General features: G+C 40.5%; 2 protein-coding genes across 4 annotated transcripts in view; one reads left to right on the top strand and one right to left on the bottom strand.

Annotated features, from left to right (window-relative positions):
- The window catches only part of egln1a (egl-9 family hypoxia-inducible factor 1a), a 31594-nt gene extending 29492 nt beyond the window's left edge, over positions 1-2102 (bottom strand). For both annotated transcript variants that reach the window (XM_050070827.1, XM_050070826.1), the window contains exon 1: positions 1091-2102. In XM_050070827.1, coding sequence (XP_049926784.1) covers positions 1091-1789 — 699 coding nt within the window. In that variant the 5' untranslated portion in view covers positions 1790-2102. The remainder of the gene's footprint in view (positions 1-1090) is intronic.
- Positions 2103-3483: 1381 nt separating this feature from the next.
- tsnax (translin-associated factor X) lies at positions 3484-14749 on the top strand. Of its 2 annotated transcripts, none has more exons than XM_050071792.1 (6): positions 3484-3505; positions 6826-6915; positions 7018-7132; positions 7383-7513; positions 11887-12008; positions 14120-14749. In XM_050071792.1, the coding sequence occupies exons 1-6, from the start codon at positions 3499-3501 to the stop codon at positions 14495-14497; spliced, it is 843 nt and encodes a 280-aa protein (XP_049927749.1). In that variant the 5' UTR covers positions 3484-3498; the 3' UTR covers positions 14498-14749. The 2 variants fall into 2 exon arrangements, with proteins under 2 accessions (XP_049927749.1, XP_049927748.1); XM_050071791.1 differs by lacking the exon at positions 3484-3505 and adding an exon at positions 4137-4463.
- The last annotated feature ends 3764 nt before the right edge of the window (positions 14750-18513 follow it).

An 18513-nucleotide genomic window follows, 5' to 3' on the forward strand; every position in this document is an offset into this window, starting at 1 on the left:
ATGTTGGAGGCTGCACTTTGTGTTGCTGGATAACTACATTGCTTTCTACCAAGAAGTGTTTCAAATATTTTGCCCACACCATCATTTATCATCAGGGTAGACTAAATATTAAAAACACCGCTCAAACAAAAGCCTCTAAAATGAGTTGAATCAACACCTCTTTACAAAAGTTTCAACAAAATCTGAACATTGAGGGATTTATTGTTTTATCAGACTGTATTACTTTCAGCTGAAAATGAAATTTGACACAGCGTGCGTGTTACAATAGTAATACACCCTGTATATGCATTCATTAATACCATTTTCTGACACATGGAGAAATCACTGCTGAATATGTGCAAATATTGATTTAGAGAACTTATAAAACAATGACTCATATATTTGTGATGAGACACCACACCCATGTGTGTGTGTCACGTACTTGCATCTGCTTATTAAGGAACTCCTCTTTGTTTTATGACCTGCTTTCATTGGACTGAAACTGTGAGGCTGCTGCAGACAATCCACCAGAATTATAGATTATTAATTGAGTTATGTGCTTGAATAAATGAACTGGGGTGGGTGTGCTTTGTACAACTGGCTTCACCATTATTGTCTCTTCTCATGTCACAGCCATGTGTGATGTGTTTGTGGTGCAACTTTACCATGACAGAAGAATCTTGACAATTTCAGCAGCCATGGTGTATCAATGAAAGAGACGCTTTGTGCTGAGGGAATAATCCACCTTTCTGACTCAGGGCATTAGCCTCGCTTTAACCTGGAGTTTTAAAGGACTCAGCAGCTTCTTACAGTTAAAGTCAGGTCTAATTAACAAACAGAGATCTTGAAAGTAATGGTGCCTTGATGGCAGGATGGCAGGAAGCTCCAGGGTTTGACTCCAGTCCTATCTGTCACTGTCAGATACCTGCACAACTTACTTTGCATTCACTCCTCTGGAGCCAGAGAACAGCTGGTTTTGCGTGACAGGTGTAATTCAGCAGAGCAGCAGGGCTCTGGCTCCTGAGGGACACGCACTGCAAACCACAAGCATGAGGAGGGTACCCTGCATTCAGAGAGCTGGCTGTGTGTTTCCACCTGCGTCAATACTTACTTTTGTCCTTCCATTTATCGTGTAGTTTCCCAGTTTGCCGTTACAATGTCTGATCAGGTCGTCCATGCGCGTCATTAGGAAGCGGATCTTCTCGCAGCCGGGCTCTCTCCCCTCTATCCATGTGATTTTGTCCCCTCGGATGTCTTTAGTGGAGTCGCCTTTTTGACTCACCAGCTGTCCGTCTGTGAACTTGCCAGTTTTGTGTAGGGCTTTGACATTTTCCAGAATGCCCAGCCCGATTTCTGCTCCTAAAAAGTTGTCCACCACACAGATGCCGTGCTTGTTCATACACGGCACTATGTACTCCATGGCAAGTTTCTGAGGGGATGAGCTAGTTTGTCCGTTAGGTGTGGCGGGGTTGTTGGACCCGTCCTCCCCGGTGCTCTCACAGTCCCCAGGTGCTTCTATGTTTGTGGTGTGTGGTAACGACGCACTGTCCGCCAGCTCGGGGTTTATCTTTTCCCGGTCTTCCTCCGCTGTCGTGTCGTCCCCCGGCTGCTCGGGCTTCTGTTTAGGAAGCTGCGCCCTGTCCGTCTCCTTACAAATGAGCTTGTGTTTCTTCCAGTGCTGTTTCTGGTGCTCCTTGCTGCAGTAGAAGGAGCTCCGGCACCTACCACACTTGAGGAGGTTCTCCATTTTCCCACAAAGTTCGCAGTACTGTCGGTCTCGGTCCAAGTCGCTCTGCTGCTGCTTCTCCATGTTTACGGCGACAACGGGTGTACTACGCCTTTAATTCCGATCCTTTACACGCGCCCTGCTAACCGACAACTTTGGAAAGGATCCACTGCCTCTGCCACGCTACACCGAGCGAGACGGAAAAGTAATACTCAAAACCGCGCCATTTTATCACACTTATCCCCTCTTCACATTGTGTATCAGTGAAATAACACAGGAACGTGCGCCCTAGACCGAGCATTTCGGGCTGGGTCGAGCTCTTCAGGAGGGATTTCAGCTGCCTAGCTGACGGTCCGAGGGTACTGCATGGCGCCGCTGTGTGTGTGCTCAGCCTGTCTGCGGTCCAGCCTGCTCTGACGTCCGCAGACAAGCACCGCCCCCCCAGCGCTGCCTTCGCGCGCTGTCGGAAAAAGCACGCTGAGTAAAATGGCTCGAAACTAGAGACACGTGGAAGTAGTTAATCTATGTCCTGTCAAGGGGAATGTGGAGCATGTCCTTGGCCATGAATGATGAAGTCCGCCTCTGGTCAATCGATAAAAAGTAATACATGCCATCTTGACTAGACCTCCAGTCGTGCAGCCCCAGTGATCTCTTTAATCATTCTCAAGTACAATGGTTGGGTAAGATTTTGGGGTATTAGTACTTTTACTTGAGTAGGCTATTTCAGTTTCATACTGCTTTATAATTTTATAAAATATTATTCACTGCTACTGACAAAACTACTTAGCAGTACAAAATTAATGAATCATCTCCACCTACAAGCTGTTTTACTAAAATGCTACTTGCATAACAATGTCCAATAATATTAAACACTATTCATAATATATAAAAGCATTCAGCAGCTGGGAATGGAATATGCACAATAACTACTTTTATTTTTGATACTAAAGAACATTTGGCCGATAATACGTGTGCACTTAAGTGAACTTTTGAAGGCAGCACTTTCACTTTTAATGAAGTGCATTTACAATCTGGTATTGCTTTTTTTTAACATAAGTAAAGGATCTAACTTATTGAACCATCCCTGCATCTGCATATAGGATATTAGAATTAAAATTAATTATTTACTTAACTTTCACATTACAACACATGCTTTCTTTCTGTCTCTGCCACCTTATCCAGGGTCTGTGTGGAGCCAGAGGCTCAACTTTAATATACGCAGAGATGGCGAAATAAAGGAAGCACTTTTATTTACATGTGATCCGGTGATCCATAAATACGTGCAGGAAGCATGTGACATGACATGTGATAAACATTTTCTTCCTGCTGTGGCACAAAATAGCTCCCTGCAGCTTGTTTTATAAAAAACGCATCACAACAACAGTTGTTTATTCAATTACAGAGGCACTGGGGAAACCCAGCAGGTCGATAACGCAAATGTAAGACCATGAAGGGAGCACATGAAGGCATCATCAGTCAACGTCAACGTCAGTGTGTTTGCCCTCATTCCTGGCTTGCATGTGTGAAATTCCTTTCACACAACAAAAGAATATTTTGCAGAAAGATGTTGCCGGTTTTATGATACACTGATCAATAAGTTTGTGGCCTGTGATGAAGCTCATGGTTGCAGTTGAGATAGACTTAAATGTACTATCGGAATGCATATTGTTGCAATTTATTTTATTTTATTCTTTTTTTATATCTATAAAGCACAAACTTAGGTTCAGCTGCATATGTAAATACAAACGCCAATGGGGCCTATTGCTCATCAACTACGGGAAATGGGTGTTTGAATGACAGGTAGGTGTGCCGTGCAGAGGCAAAGCGCAATTTGGCACCAGTCGTGTGGCACGTACGCAGTCTGCAGGAGTCCCTGGAGGAGGGGTTACAAGAGAGAAGCGGGGTAATCTGATCAAGAAAGGTTGGCTAAAATATACTTCAATTGCAACAATTGACAGAAGCCAACCCTGGATGGCAGTCTGGAGATGTCTGGATGCTCAATCTGGGTTTTTTTTTACTTAACAAAGTATTTTGGCTGCAAGGGCGGGCCTGTATCACTCCCTATTGAATACATTTTACACTGGAACATGCTTAAACCTAGTAGATGTAGTATCTGCATCAACCAGCATGGCATGATACTGAATGTGTAATTACAAAAAAAATAATAATAATAAAAGTACAAAAATGTAATTATCTATATTCCGGGGCAAGCTCCTTTTTTTTAAAATAATAAATAAGAAATAAATTGTAGGCGCCCTGTAGTTTAAACTATCTGCAACTTTTTTTTAGTAATTGTAAAATAAAAACCAGCAAATATGGTTTTACTAAGGTGGAAAAAATGCTCTAATAAATACAAATGCCACATTCTGCCATGTTACTACATCTCCCATGATGCACTTCGCATTTCCTGCGACGCTTGTAAATAGCGCGAAAGCCCCGCGAATAGTGACGACCACACGAATGCCTGTTATTAAAAACAAGTAAACACGATTTATTTTTGCATTGTAGGATATTTAGACTTTATTCAGCGTGTGTGTCATTGTTCAGAGATGGAAACCTTCATATGTGAGCGGAGCATTTTTGTCTTTTTGTCCTTAATTAGCCCTGACAGATGTAACTGTTAGTGCCTCGGTACAGTTGGTCGGCAGCACGGACCTCAGTAGCAAAAACAGTTTAAATACAACATTAACTGAGCTTAGGATAGTTACATTTAATAAAAGAAGACATTGTAACAGTGGAGGTATGCATAGGCGAGAAGGTAAGTCCAGCGTTTGAGACTTAACTAAGAATAACAACGTTTTTAAGCTAGTTTAGTTGTTGGTTGTTGTTAGCAGCATGGGCTAATAATCCAGCTGTGTAACGTGTATAAACTAACGTTAGGTAGCTAACACTAACATGCAGCATGCTAGCTGTTTAGACTGAACTGTTATGACAGTAATGTTTGCCAAGATCACTGTGTAGTTTATACATTTGTTCATAAAGGTGGTGGTCCTAGCGATGGCAGCAGCAACACAAGGGGCTGCAACTGTTGATTATTTTCACCACTGATGGATCAGCCCACTATTGTCTTATTTAGTTTACTACATTAATTATTTGGCATACAAAATGTGAGACTCTAAGAAAAATGCCAGGTGTTACACCAAAGTCCGTGACCCAAATAGGAATTTCCATGTATTTCAGCACAAATGGTGTTGTCATTTTATTTAGATAGGGTCATAGATTTTGATAGTTGTGATTTGTGTTCTCTGTGACACTAGAGGATAAATTATATAAAAAAGTGTTGACCAAAGATTGTCAGGTGAGGTGTCACGATTTGTCTGTAATACCTCAATATTAATGTTTAGCTAACAGCTGGCAATACAACTGAAATTCCTGTTTGGGTCACAGAACTTGATGGGTGACAGACTTTTGGCGTAACACCTGTTACCACCTGAAACCCAAAGTTATGTCTTCAAGTAGCTTGATATGTCTGACAAGCAGACCATGACCCAAGGATAGTCACTTAAATTTTATAGAAAACTAATACCCCTTTTCCACCAACATGGAACTGGTTTCGTTCAGGTGTTGCGTCGAAGACTGCTTCCCTGTCAATATTCCCCCTATCCTACCCTACTTTTTCTGGTCTCTGAACATCAGTTACGTTATCAAAAAGGCACAACAGAGACTTTACTTTCTGAGGTGTCCACAAAAACAACATCACAGCACAGGATCATGAACACCTGATGAGGATAATAATGTCAAAAATCATAGGATCACCATTGCCACAGAAACAGGACATTTACACAACTTGCTGCAGGAAGAAAGCACTTTGTATTATAAAGGACACCCGTCATCCCACACACAGCCGTTTCTCTTATCTTCCCTCTGGGAAACGTCTGCAGAGCATCCGCGCTTAGACCTTCCACTTGGACATAGCTTTTACCTCCAGGCTGTCAGACCATGGAATGGTAGCACTAAAGGACTGTAGATGCTGTGGCTCATTCATATTCTATTATATGCTGCTGTTGTTTTTATTATATGCTGCTATCAGGCTGAGAGAGAGACAGGGCATAGTACATTTCATTGCATTTAATGTACACTGTATTTTTTAATGTATATGTCAATGAACTTGAACTTTAACTAAACCTGAACCAAACCCTTAGCCCTAACTCTGGTGGGGAAACAAGAACACATATCGATACAACACCTGTTACTGCATCGTTTTTCAGCTGGAACCAAAAAAATAGCATGTATCCCTTGACCTGAAGTGCAAACTGTGACGACATCAGTGGTCGTGTCACATTCTACAGGTTGGAAAGAGAGGATGGAGAAGACAACAGTGAAGAAGTCAAGTGTGAAATTGTCCGAAAAAAGAGCATGCAGTGGTCTCATTTAGTTGGTCTCATTGTTGGTCTGTGCAAACAAATATCCATAAAAACAGAACAAAAGTTTGCACGTAGTCAGTGTAATCTGCAGGGTTTTTTTTTTACGACTGTTAACTTGGATTGTGCATTGTACAACCCCCTTTGTTGATGACACCTCCTTGATAACAGTACCGTGCAAAGCTGGTCGCTAAATAGCACCAAGGCAACCAGCCATTTTTTATTTAAAACTGCCCAGAACAACTGATCCGTTACCAAATTGTTGCAGAGAATTTTTTTGTTGATCGGCTAATTGTTTCAGTTCTAGTTCACACCTTAAAGAGGCTCTCCAGTGAATTTTTGAGTCAGTGACAGATTAAAAACAGAATGGTCAAACTCAATCCAGCAGAGGTCAAAGTATCCTGAATTTTAGTTCCATAAACAGGTCAAGCCCAAGAAAAATATTAGATCCTTCAGTTCCCACAACGTAACTCTTTAGTGTCATTTACCAGTCGCCCATACTGAGTACATGCCCATGTGTTTCCAGCTCCATATCTATACGTTGTTACACAGACTTCCCGTTGAATATTTAAGCCTTCAGCCCAAGTCAAAATAACTCTGTTGACATCAGGGTAAACAACTAAACTGATCTTCATTTGAAAATCAGTAGCATGCCTCTGTAAAATAACAAGGCCAGTTTAGATAAAATGACAGCAGTTGGAGGCGTTTATTACTGAAGACAAACTGCAGTATCACCTGACTCTTTCTGCTTCATGTCAGGTGAAGGATGTCCCCGGAAAAATGCTGATGCAGCACAGGATCATGATGTTAGTGCCAACCCATCCTCACCTGTCATTGCTGCTTTCAAAGGTAACTGCATCCTCAGCATTTTGATTGCATTTTCCACACACGTGTTTGCTGTGTTTCATTTGTGCTAAGATATCAAACTTACCTTTTTTTCTGTCTTTTAAGTTTTCCAACAGGAGCTTGACACAAAACACGACAAATATGAGCGTCTTGTTAAGATCAGTCGAGACGTCACCATCGAAAGCAAGAGGACCATTTTTCTTTTACATCGAGTGACCAGGTATGTACTGTTGTAAGAAGACATGTTAACTGGTACAGTTTAGTGTGGAAAGCATAAAACATTTTCTCACTGTATTCAGATTAAATGGGAGAATGCAACTCATTTGATGAGCCACATGTTATTACAGTGGATTTAGGTTTAGTTCTGTTTTTCTGGGAACAGAACTGTGTTTTTAAGGAAGCTGTTTCCAGTTAGTAACTTCTGAGAGATTTTCTAACTTTTACTTTGTGTGTTTTCTCTGGACTGGAAGTGTACCCAATGCAGAGGATATTCTGAATGAAGCAGACGTGAAACTGGACGCAGTCAGGCAGAAAATTGGTCAAATTGCTGAAGAGCTCAGAGGAGAGGACATCTTTCAGTTTCACAGAGCTTTCACGCCAGGTGAGTCCCCATGAACCTTTTATTGTTTAAGAAGGGAGACAAGACCTTGGATAAACTGTATTTGGTTGTGTTACTATTTTATTATTATTAATTATTTATTGTTGTATTTTTCGAAAATGCACGAAAGTGTGAGATCTTTTTTAACAGATGAGTAATCAATTCTTTAAAGGATTGGCCCACTTGTGTCTTCCAAATGCCCATCATTATACTAGTCTGGGTCAAATTTGAAGTTTGAGCCAGAGTCAGACTCTGAGTAAAGTTTCAATACGCGTGCTGCTAGACTTCCGTACAACACTGGACATGATTGATTCACCACATTCTATAAGAGCTTCTAGGAAGTTGTTTTGGTCTCACTGACACTGTGCTCCCCTGGTTTGAGTAATATTTAACGGGCAGATTTTACATAACAGCTGTTCATCAGACCGTGCCAAAGTCAGCTATGGTGTGCCACAAGGCTCTGTGCTTGGTCCTATTCTTTTCTCTATTCACATGTTGCCCCTTGGTACATTAATCAAACATTACATACTAGGTTTCTGTTCCTATGCAGATGATACCTCAGCTTTGCTTCTCCAGTAAGCCGGACACCTGTCATTATATGGAAGAATGCCAATTAGAAATCAAACAATGGATGTCATCGAACTTCCTCCTTTAAAAGCTGAGAAAACTTAAAAGCTGGTTTTTGCTTCGAAGCAGAAAAAAAAAAAATTCAATGATCTCTCTCTCTCTCTCTGAAATTAGCTGGCTCCACAATCTCACAAAGCCCTAGTATTACAAATACTGATGTCCTGCTTGATCCAAATCTCTCTTTTGACGAGCCATCAATGATAGTACAAAGATTGCATATGTCCATTTACAAAATATAGCCAATATCCAACACATTCTTTCTGGGGCTAATGCTGAAACACTGGTTCATTCATTGTCTCATCTCGACAACTTGTACAAAACACTGCTGCTAGGATATTAAAAAGACTATGTGATCATATCACCCCTGTTCTTATTTCATTACATTGGCTGTACATACTAGGTCTGACTTCAAGATTCTACTTTTCACTTACAAAATATTACACAGACTTGCACCACCCCACTTGTCACTTCTATTCACTCTTCACATACCTATTAGGACTTGACGATCTCAAACTGCTGATCCCCCGACTAATCCAATAATAAATATCAAAGCAGCTTTCTTTTACCAAGCCCCACTTCTCTGGAATCATCTTCCTATCCAAAGTTATCCATCTTATATTCAGTTTTATGTTCACAAAGTTAAACATACGTATGTAACACATTTTGCATATCCAGGTATGGATATTAATATTATTTATTATTGTCTTATTTTACATACAGCCCTTTGAGACTTTGTTATATCAGGCTATAATAAACTTTAATGTGACTTGACAGTCTGTAGCAATTTCTTTTAGTGTACAGTAATAATATACTCTGAAATTGAGAAATAAGCTCCAGTGAGGAACACGAGCCAAAAACTTAATTAGGAGCTTCCACGAGAAATGCTCTCTGCTGTGACGCTATCACCTCAATCACCCTGTTTGTGCTTTAGATTTATTGCGAAGTCACTGATAGTGTGAGAGCGTGACCTTGATGCAGGCCTGGATATGATAGACACACCCTTCTGATTAACTTGTTTTCCCACTAGCATCAATATCAGTTTTTGTTAGCGTAGCCAAAGTGTCTGCAGTGTTTGGAGAAAAACATTACTGGGAGCGAGGGTGAGCTGTTATCTAGCAGCTGGGGAAGTCATTTTTAGATTGTGGTCACTCAGGAATCACTGTTGCATCCTCCGCGACGTGACCACTGGCAGTTCCCACCAATTAGACGCTTCATTTTTTCCCCATTTTTATCTTCTTTATTAGATTGAGGCTGGGCTTGCTGCACGAGCTCTTCAGCTAATCTTGGCTGGACGAGAAGTCTCCAGGCATGTGTAATGGGTCTGCTTTTTTTACATAAGGACCATTAAAGATATTGTGGGCTAAATCTGAACGTAATTGCCTCTGATAACAAGGCAGCGCGGCTCTTTGATAAGCTCTTTAGCTTAGACCCATCTAGCGGCAATGAGACAGTGCAAACACAAGTGTACTGGTGTGGTTTTTCCCAGGGTTCACCTGCAACTCAGTGAGCAACTCTGTGGTCAAACATTCAGCTCAGTTAATCTGTAAATCATCTGTGGCAATTCATACATATTTGTTTAATTTTGATCTATTAAAACTACTGATCTGGTCATGCTATGCACACACAGCCTTCAACTTTTCCGACCACTGTGCCAGTAGAATCCCTCCAATTTCCAGTTAGTTTTCCTTGAGTCACTGTTAAAACATCTACAGTCATTTGTTTTGTTTTTGTCTTGGTCTCAGTGACCAAAGGTAACTGCTGCTTCAGACTAAATAACACAAACCGCTCCTGGCAGTAAACTCAGGAACTGAACTCCGCCTGCCTGCCTCAAAGCCTGTGTAACCTTTTCATGTCATATCCTGTCCGCCTCAGTTTGAGTTGTGTTCACTGTAAGCTCAGTGTCACAGCTGTTGGGCCACTGGCAAGGTTTCGATGTTTGTGGTGGGTTTTTTTGTTGATAAAGATTATGAACAATTTGTCGAAAATGACTACTAGCACTCATTATATGAGAAAAGGCTATGGGCCCTCGAATAAACAGTCAAAGCATTTAAAGCCCCAGACAATGTGAGCATTAACTATGTATTTTTCTGTAACAGTAAATGTACATGACTAAGTGAGCAAAAATTTAGCAAAAAGTTATGAAAAAAAAAACATCTTTCGAAGTCAAAAACTGTCATCTAATGATGCAACATCCTATCTGGTCCCCAGAAGTATGTTCTCTCTCTAACAGGTGCAGTCATTTTACTTTAAAGGAATACTTACACCCCCAAATGATAATTTGGTTATTAATTACTCACCCCGTGTAACGATGAATGTGTGAAGAAAAATTGTTTTTCTTGCATGCTTCTACAGTGAAAGAAGAATCCAAAAAACAGAGAAAATTCTTGATGAATTGAAGTCATAGGGGTCCATGTCTAACAACAGCAAAACTATATCAAAACATCCATTTACAAACTCTCACATAACTCTTGCAGTATAATCCAAGTCTCATTTATCCAGTTGTATGCTCAGTACGTAAAAACAAAGTGTTTTCTGATGGGCAGTTGAACAAAAAGTGCAACTTCTCTATGCTCTTTTCAAAGCCAGACCCCATTGACAAAACAGTACCTCACTGAACATGGGAGCTGCTGGTCTACCACTTCCTCACAAAACACCAAAGTCATACAAATGGTCATCTGTGGGTTGAAGTATTCCTTTAATAGTAAATTGCAGACACATCATCTTAATTTATATATACTATGCACTCTATACTGTGCACTTTTAATGACTTAAATAACCAATCAATTCTTTAGTGCTGCATATTAGCTTCAATTATTATATGAAACATTGAATGTAACAGTATGAAGTAAACATTTTCCAATTTTAAGCTTCTTTACTGGTTGAACGTAGAACCAAATATAACATACTTCACTGTACTTACCAAGGGTGCAGTTACTGGGACAAATACAGACCTTTAGGTGCAGTGCTGTTTGCCTGATGAGCACACTTCTTTCCATAAGCTAAAGATAGCACAGTGATGCTGCGGACGCAAAACACAAAACAATTTGTAGGAATGTAAACACACGTCATGTAAATCTCTCATCTGAAACAACTGCACTGTTCCATGTTTGGCAGAAAATCTGTTTATGCAGGACTCCATTGCATGAGGAAGAAGCTGGTGGGGAGGGTATTTTTGTGGGGCCTTTAATGATTTACAATGAGTCAACCATTAAAGTCAGGTCAAGGTAAATGAAATGGAGATGAACCACACTCTCCTCCTCCTCGCCTCTATGTAGCACGCTGCAGTTAGCTACGCTGAGATAGGAGGCCCTTTGAAGTTCAATTGCCGCTCCAAAAGTAAACTTCAGACACAAAGTCTTCCGTCCTGTGATTATTTGATTGTTGTTTGCACAGGGCCAGAAAACAAATGAGGGGTCATCTCAGCCCGCTTCAAAAAATGGCCACTGTTGTTCAAATCAAAAGACAGCGACAGGAAACAGGTTTTATTTGAATCATTATCTACATCTTTGATCTATGCTGTACAGATATCATGTCGTGTTTATACACACTCTACGTGCTATGCTCATTTGATACTTAGTTGACCTCCTTTTTAGTAATAGTTGTATTTTTAGAGAATCCATTTACAAATACATGGAGAAAATAGGCATCCTCCATACACCAAACAGATTCAACAGCTGGAGCAGTGGAATATTTGGAATTATTTCCTAATGTTTTATGGTGATGTATTTCAATGTAATTATATGCATTAGGGATCCAGGAGTATGTGGAGGCTGTCTCTTTCCTGCACTATATCCGTCATCGCAGCCTTATCAGCCTGGAGGAGATCAACGCCAGACTGGTGTTCATGAGAACGGAGAAGGTAGATCCTAAGGTAAATTCAAGGAAGGCTTTGTGGTTAAGACACATGTTTGTTTTGTCATCTTATAAACAGTTGCAAAAACAATTCAGTGTTAATCCCTGTCGTGGCTGTAGCACAGACTATCGACTGGAAGCAATCATATCCTGAATACGGGCACTGCAATTTTCGTCACCCAGAGCTAGGCTAAATCCTAATGTCCACCCTCTGGGCCCTACAGACTGAGCCCTTGTGGACTTCAGTTGTACGTAGTGTTACGTATTTACTGCCGTCACGTAAAGTCTGCGAGGGCAGAGACTGCATCAGCTGATAGACAGCCCTCCAGACTGTTTTACTCATTGCTGTGGAAACGTTCAACTATCACTGCTGTCATATTCATGTCATATGAGCTGATGAACAGTGCCTACTTATCAGTCCCTGCAGATAACAAGATAAATCCCATTTATAGCCTTTTTTATTTCTATATATTTAGGCTACACGCATTCAAAAATAGAAAGTTTGTAAATGAGGACAGGACTATAACTCAGTAAATTGGGTATTACTGACCTTTTGTTGTATCACCCTGCGCAGTTTGATAGGCTGCAATAATCAAATGCATTTTCAGTCCCTCTACAGCCTATACTTAAACATATTTCTGTATTATGATGTGGTGGAATATTTCTGGCCCTCACAATTCAAGTAACATTTTATTAGGCCTATCAATAACTATGTTACACATTTATAAGTCGTTGTTTTTATCGGCAGTTGAAAAAAACCCCAACATCATATCGGTATTGCAATGAATAGTGGGTTATTAAATCAGTAAGGTTTTCTGAAGTCTGCACCCCAAGAGGACTCCTCGAAGTCTGCAGGAAGTCTGCTTGAGGTCCCTTGTGGATGTGTTGAACTGTAGCTTTGGACAGCACTCAGCACTCCGGACTTCCCGGGAACGCGCCCACAAAGTCCACGAGTCTGCAAGTGCGGTGAAGTGCGGACACTTGAATTCAGCTCTAGAGTCTGTGCAGTAGCAATCAGGAAGTGGAGCCATTGTATCCAGTTCCCGCCCATACACCTGTTCAACCCAATCATGAGCAGCGCCGGCCATTGATAGCTAGCATACCTCTGTGAAATTGTGACGTCATGCCCTTTTTTATAGCATCAAATAACTAATCGAAACCACTCTAATCAGAAAAATTAACACTTGAACATGCATCAGTGTGATGTAAATCAGTAAATCATCTGCTAACATGGAGGGGGTGGGATTTATGTTTTTATACTGCAGCCAGCCACCAGGGGGCAATCGAGAATTTTTGACTTCAGTTTTTGGCAACTGTAGTGCCGTCTATCTTTATATACAGTCTGTGGAACAGACAGAGTTAGAAATTATCTTTTTGGTTCTCTCTTTTTTTTTTGTTTCATTCACATACAAGATTTAAAGGAATAGTTCAACATTTTTGGAAATACACTTAGTTGCTTTTTTTGCCATGAGTTTGATATATACCACTCTCATGTCTGTACGCTAAATACGAAGCTATAGCTAGCAAGCACTCAGCTCACTTTAACTTAGCTTAGCATAAAGCCTGGCTTTGTCCAAAGGTAAAATCCGCAGCTTCACATTTACTGTACAGGCATAAGGGTGGTATCAAGCTTCTCATATAACTCTCAGCAAGAGAGCAATTAAGGATATTCCCCAAACTATCAAAGTGTTTCTGTAAGAATATCACAGTTTTGTATGTTATAGTTCCTTTCAAAGCAGTGGTTATGACACACACAGGCAACATTGGGTGTTACTATGAACTGCATTTATAAGCATTATGTGTCGTCATGTCATTTTATCCTCTCAGGCTGTTATTTTCAAAGATGGGTGCCTGTTGATGCAGGCAAAATGGCCCGGACCTCAATGTTTTTTGATAAAAGCATCATCAAGATTGAGGAAAATTGGACTTTGCTTATTTTTAGCCCAGGGTTTCTACTAGAAGCAGAGTTATATAACATAACAATCACATTTTGATGATATTGTTGTCTGTCTTGCTGGGATAAGTTTTATGTGAATCTGTCCAAAAATCCCCAAAGTGCTGATAATCCATGTCTTCTGTGGTGATTGGTGTTTGATTTTTACATTCTGTCTCATCATGTTTTCATCCCAGGGCTCAACAGAAGCTCTGCAGCCGGGAGGTCAGGTCCTGACCTTCCAGGTGACGCCCTCAGACTACCTGCTCGGCGTGGCCGACCTGACCGGAGAGCTGATGCGGCTGTGTATCAGCAGCGTGGGCAACGGCGACATTGACACGCCCTTCCAGCTGAGCCAGTTCCTGCGGCAGATCCACGACGGCTTCTCCTACATCGGAAACACGGGCCCGTACGAGGTGTCCAAGAAGCTGCACACGCTGCGACAGAGCCTGGGCAAAGTGGAGGATGCCTGCTACGCCTTGCGCGTCCGCGGTTCAGAAATCCCCAAACACATGTTGGCGGATGTGTTTTCCAGTAGGACCACACTCATCGACCCTGAGGAGGGAGTGGTTTGAGTCCCGCACAGTTTCAGAATCATTGTTCGGTTCTCTATGGTGTCATTGTCTTCTTTAGTTTGCTCCAGTTTCATGTTTGTGTGTTTTAAACGGAATTTGACAGATGTTTGATATGGTTCGTGACATGCCTGTTACTTTTGTTTTTATTATTACAATAAAAACAGTGTTACAATAGACAATGGATTTTTTTGTCTTTGATAAAGATCTGATGACTTAAGTTGTTTTGCATGAATAAAAGTCCTGTGCCAAATATGCCATGCTCTCCCATTCTTAAAGCTTCTTTGATAATGTGTGTTTATTTTATTTTTCTCTCTGCCCTCCCCTCTCTCTATCACACACAGATAATCTAAGGTAGAACCACTGGCTGCCTGCACTCGCTGCATAGTGTGGAGGAGGAACATGTGACCTTTGTACATTGTACGTGCCTGTTCCCTGGCAGGCACACACACACACACACACACAACCCATTGCCTCCTCATTCTACCCTCTTCAAACAATCCTCACCATGCTGCAATGACGTAAATTCAGAATAAGGTTTGGAGCGCGCAGAGAAATATTCCTGGCAGAAAACTAATATCTCCCTGCAGTTTCCTCATCACCCGATGGTAGCAATTATTATCTTCCACATAGACAATACAGCTGTGTGTCCATGCACGGCCACAGAGAAACATCTACATGATCTATAATCATTGACAGAAGCTCATACTCGTGTTTGAGGAAACAAGATCTTATTGTGAGATTTAACTTATGATAAAGCATTACATGTGAGTCTGATTATTCAAACCACAACATGACCACCTCTACTGGATGTAAGTTTTCCAGTTTCTGTCCTGGACAGCTATTGTGCTTTACGGCCTGCAAATGCTCATCTCTGAGAGCATCATCTGAAGGATGAAATCATCTGTCTCTGATTAATTGGCCTTCTTTTTTTTGCTTTATGTATTAAAGTGTAAGATATTTGGAGTTTTGTTGGTTAATAGTTGTAGTTGTATTAATTCACAAGTAAGCATCAGTCATTTAAATCCTCGTGCTGTTCTTCATACAGGCTGAGAAAAAGAGTTTGAATGTAATGAAAGTCTGACACCTGGTGGTCAATGTCAGTACTGCAGAGGGACTTTTCCATTAAACTTAGACACAACTTTTTGTAGAAAAAATAATTTCATGAAACAATACTGCTGATTATTGTCATACTGTGGTGTTGAAAATGTATTTTTCTCTATATTATTGTATAGTTGGCCAGCTTTTTAAGGTTTTTTTGGTTTGTTTCTTTTCTTTGTGTGCAAATCAATTACGCAGTCCAATCAAGGAACATATACATTTGATGTTATATACTGTGTTATATATATAGATATAGATATTATTCAGATGGTTGAAATTCTGGTTGAAGGCTCTGTGCTCATGCTAACCATCCAGGTTTAAATTCAAAGAAATACAAAATGTATAATAAGACTTTCTGTGCAGCTCAAGAGAGCAAATGTTTTTAACAGCAAATAAGTAGTTCCCATGACCTACATATAATTTAAAGGGACAGTTCACCCCCAAATCAAAAACACACATTTTTCCTCTTACCTTTAGTGCTGTTTATCAAGCTAGGTTGTTTTGATGTGAGTTGCCGAGTTTTGGAGATATCGTCCGTAAAGATGTCTGCCTCCTCTCCAATATAATGGAACTAGATGGCCCTCAGCTTGTGGTGCTCAAAGTGCCAAAAAAATATGTTTGAAAAACTCAACACCAGTGTCTCTTTCTAAAAAATATGATGAGTTATTCAAGATAACCCACAGGCCTTGTTGTGGGCAGTTTCATGTAGGAACTATTTTCTTTCTACCTAAGTACACCTGCCAATCAAATCATCAGGGGTGAAGGAAGTTTACCTAGCAACACTAAGGTTGCTAATGTTAAAACTTAGCCGAGGAGGAGCAAAATGTTCACATCTCGTCCATAGTGCCCTCTGCATGGTGATACGGTTGTAGCAATTAGTGATAGGGAGCTGCAACATGCACATGTGAGAATCAAATTGTTACTTTAACAAAAGAAAACCAAAACAGCATTTTCTCTTTTAAATTGCAACAAATGTCTGTCTTCAACTTTATTAAAATCCCAGAGGGCAAATGGTCTTGCAGGCCAAAGACAACAATTTAAACAACACAAAGGACAGTACATAAAACAATATCTGACGGTACATCAAACACAAGACTAAAAATATTAAGACTAAGATTTACAGACATCATCATGTTAAAAAAGTAAAATTGCATTGAAGTGGAAAGTGTATTGTGTCTATTTCGGTTAAGTAAAGTGCAGCTTATTTAGGAGATTAACTGCAACTGGCACAAATGAAAATTTAAATCTATTGGTTCTGGTCTGTGGTACCTTAAAACGGGTACCTGAGGGGAGCGTCTGGAATTCTGTGTGAAGTGGGTGAGTGTCATCCAGAAGTATAGCCTGGGCTCTCTTCTGAAGGTAGACAACATGCACACACTATTAGGAATAACATAAATGAGATAATAAACTCAGACTACTTTGTAGTTTGACAGCACAGGTGTAATTAATGACAGTAACGAGGGCTGGATTACATGTAGGTATTCTACCTACTATGTATGCTTCCTCACTAGCGTCATATACTGTGACACTTAAACTGAATTAAGCCATTGTTAATGTTATTAGTGACAGCCGTGCATCGCCAAGTACTAGTCAAAATGTCTGTGGAGATAATGCTCTCTTAGTGGTCTGTAGCATCAGACAGAGACAGAGTAGGCTGAACCTGAGACATGGGTAGGGTGGATATCAGATTAGTTAGTGCTAAGCATTAAGTGAACAGGTGACACTGAGTTCATTAACAATGGTACAGTCAAATGTCCCAATATGCCACAACAGCGAGACGGCATGCACAACAGCAGCACCCTGAAACTTTCTCACTTAAATGGAATGTAGTCATTTTAATGTCATCGGTTACACCTTTGCTTTTCTTGGTATGACATCCCAAAATGTCTGCTGTGGGGAAAAAAAATCTCTTCATGTTTTTTGGAGCCTCTGGATTTTTAGTAATTTCCTTTTTTGCTGCTGTTGGTGAGTTAAGCCCAGTATAGGGTGCCATTTAATTTTATATTTAAAATCCCATTTCAGTTTATTTCAAGACTGCAGGTCAAAATGTCTGCTGTGAAACAGTTTATCAGGTTTTCCAAACTTTAAAAAACCTCAACGGATGTTTTTTTTTTATCACAGACAGAAGCAGTTGGCTGACTCATTTGCCAAAGGACATTAAGTGCTTCCAGCCTCTAACACTGGACAGGTGATCTCTCTCTACAGTATGTGTCGCAAAGGATTTCATCCCTTCTGCCACGCAGCTCTCTCTCACCCTCCACAGCCTCGCTAAGTATAAAGGCTGCACTCTGTTGTGTGAGCTGAACTGAGCTCTTTATCACAGAGTCTTGTCCATTAGCCAGCTAGGCTGAATGAAAGGAACATTTGGATGTGTGGGGAAGGAGGATGAAAAGACTCGGCTCTATGTGGGGTCTCTTCTCATTCATTCCCTCACCGCAGAAACAAAGGAACTCTTTTGTATTTACATCAGGATGTTAAGGGTGTCTAAAAATATGCAAAAAATAACGTGCATTTTTGTAACAACTTTTATTAGGGAACAGCCTTGGTTGAAGTATGTAACCGTTTAGTTACAATGTTGTTTTCTAATGAGGAACTAAAGTAACATTGTGTGTGTGTGTGTGTGTGTGTGTGTGTGTGTGTGTGCAATCAAAAATACCTAAGAACATATGGACTATAACATGTTCACTGTGCTGACTGTCTTTGTGAACTGTCACCCGTGTGACAACCAACCCCAAGTGACCTCTTGACACACATTTTAAACTAGCTACCACATGACTTTAGCTTGCTAGCTAAAAGTTGACTCAAAACAAAGCTATTACCTTTGACTTTTTAATTAGAGTTTGATTGAATAACCTACAAGCTTTGACAAAATATGTCCTCACCTCAATGTTTTGTGTGTGTTTCACAAAATGATCAGT

Source organism: Epinephelus moara, chromosome 19 (assembly GCF_006386435.1).
Source record: "Epinephelus moara isolate mb chromosome 19, YSFRI_EMoa_1.0, whole genome shotgun sequence".
Taxonomy (NCBI): Eukaryota; Metazoa; Chordata; class Actinopteri; order Perciformes; family Serranidae; genus Epinephelus; species Epinephelus moara.

Coding starts and splice junctions, on each gene's coding strand:
- tsnax (XM_050071791.1), top strand. Junction 6,916..7,017: donor TGTCATTGCTGCTTTCAAAG/GTAACTGCATCC, acceptor CTGTCTTTTAAG/TTTTCCAACAGGAGCTTGAC. Junction 7,133..7,382: donor CTTTTACATCGAGTGACCAG/GTATGTACTGTT, acceptor CTGGACTGGAAG/TGTACCCAATGCAGAGGATA.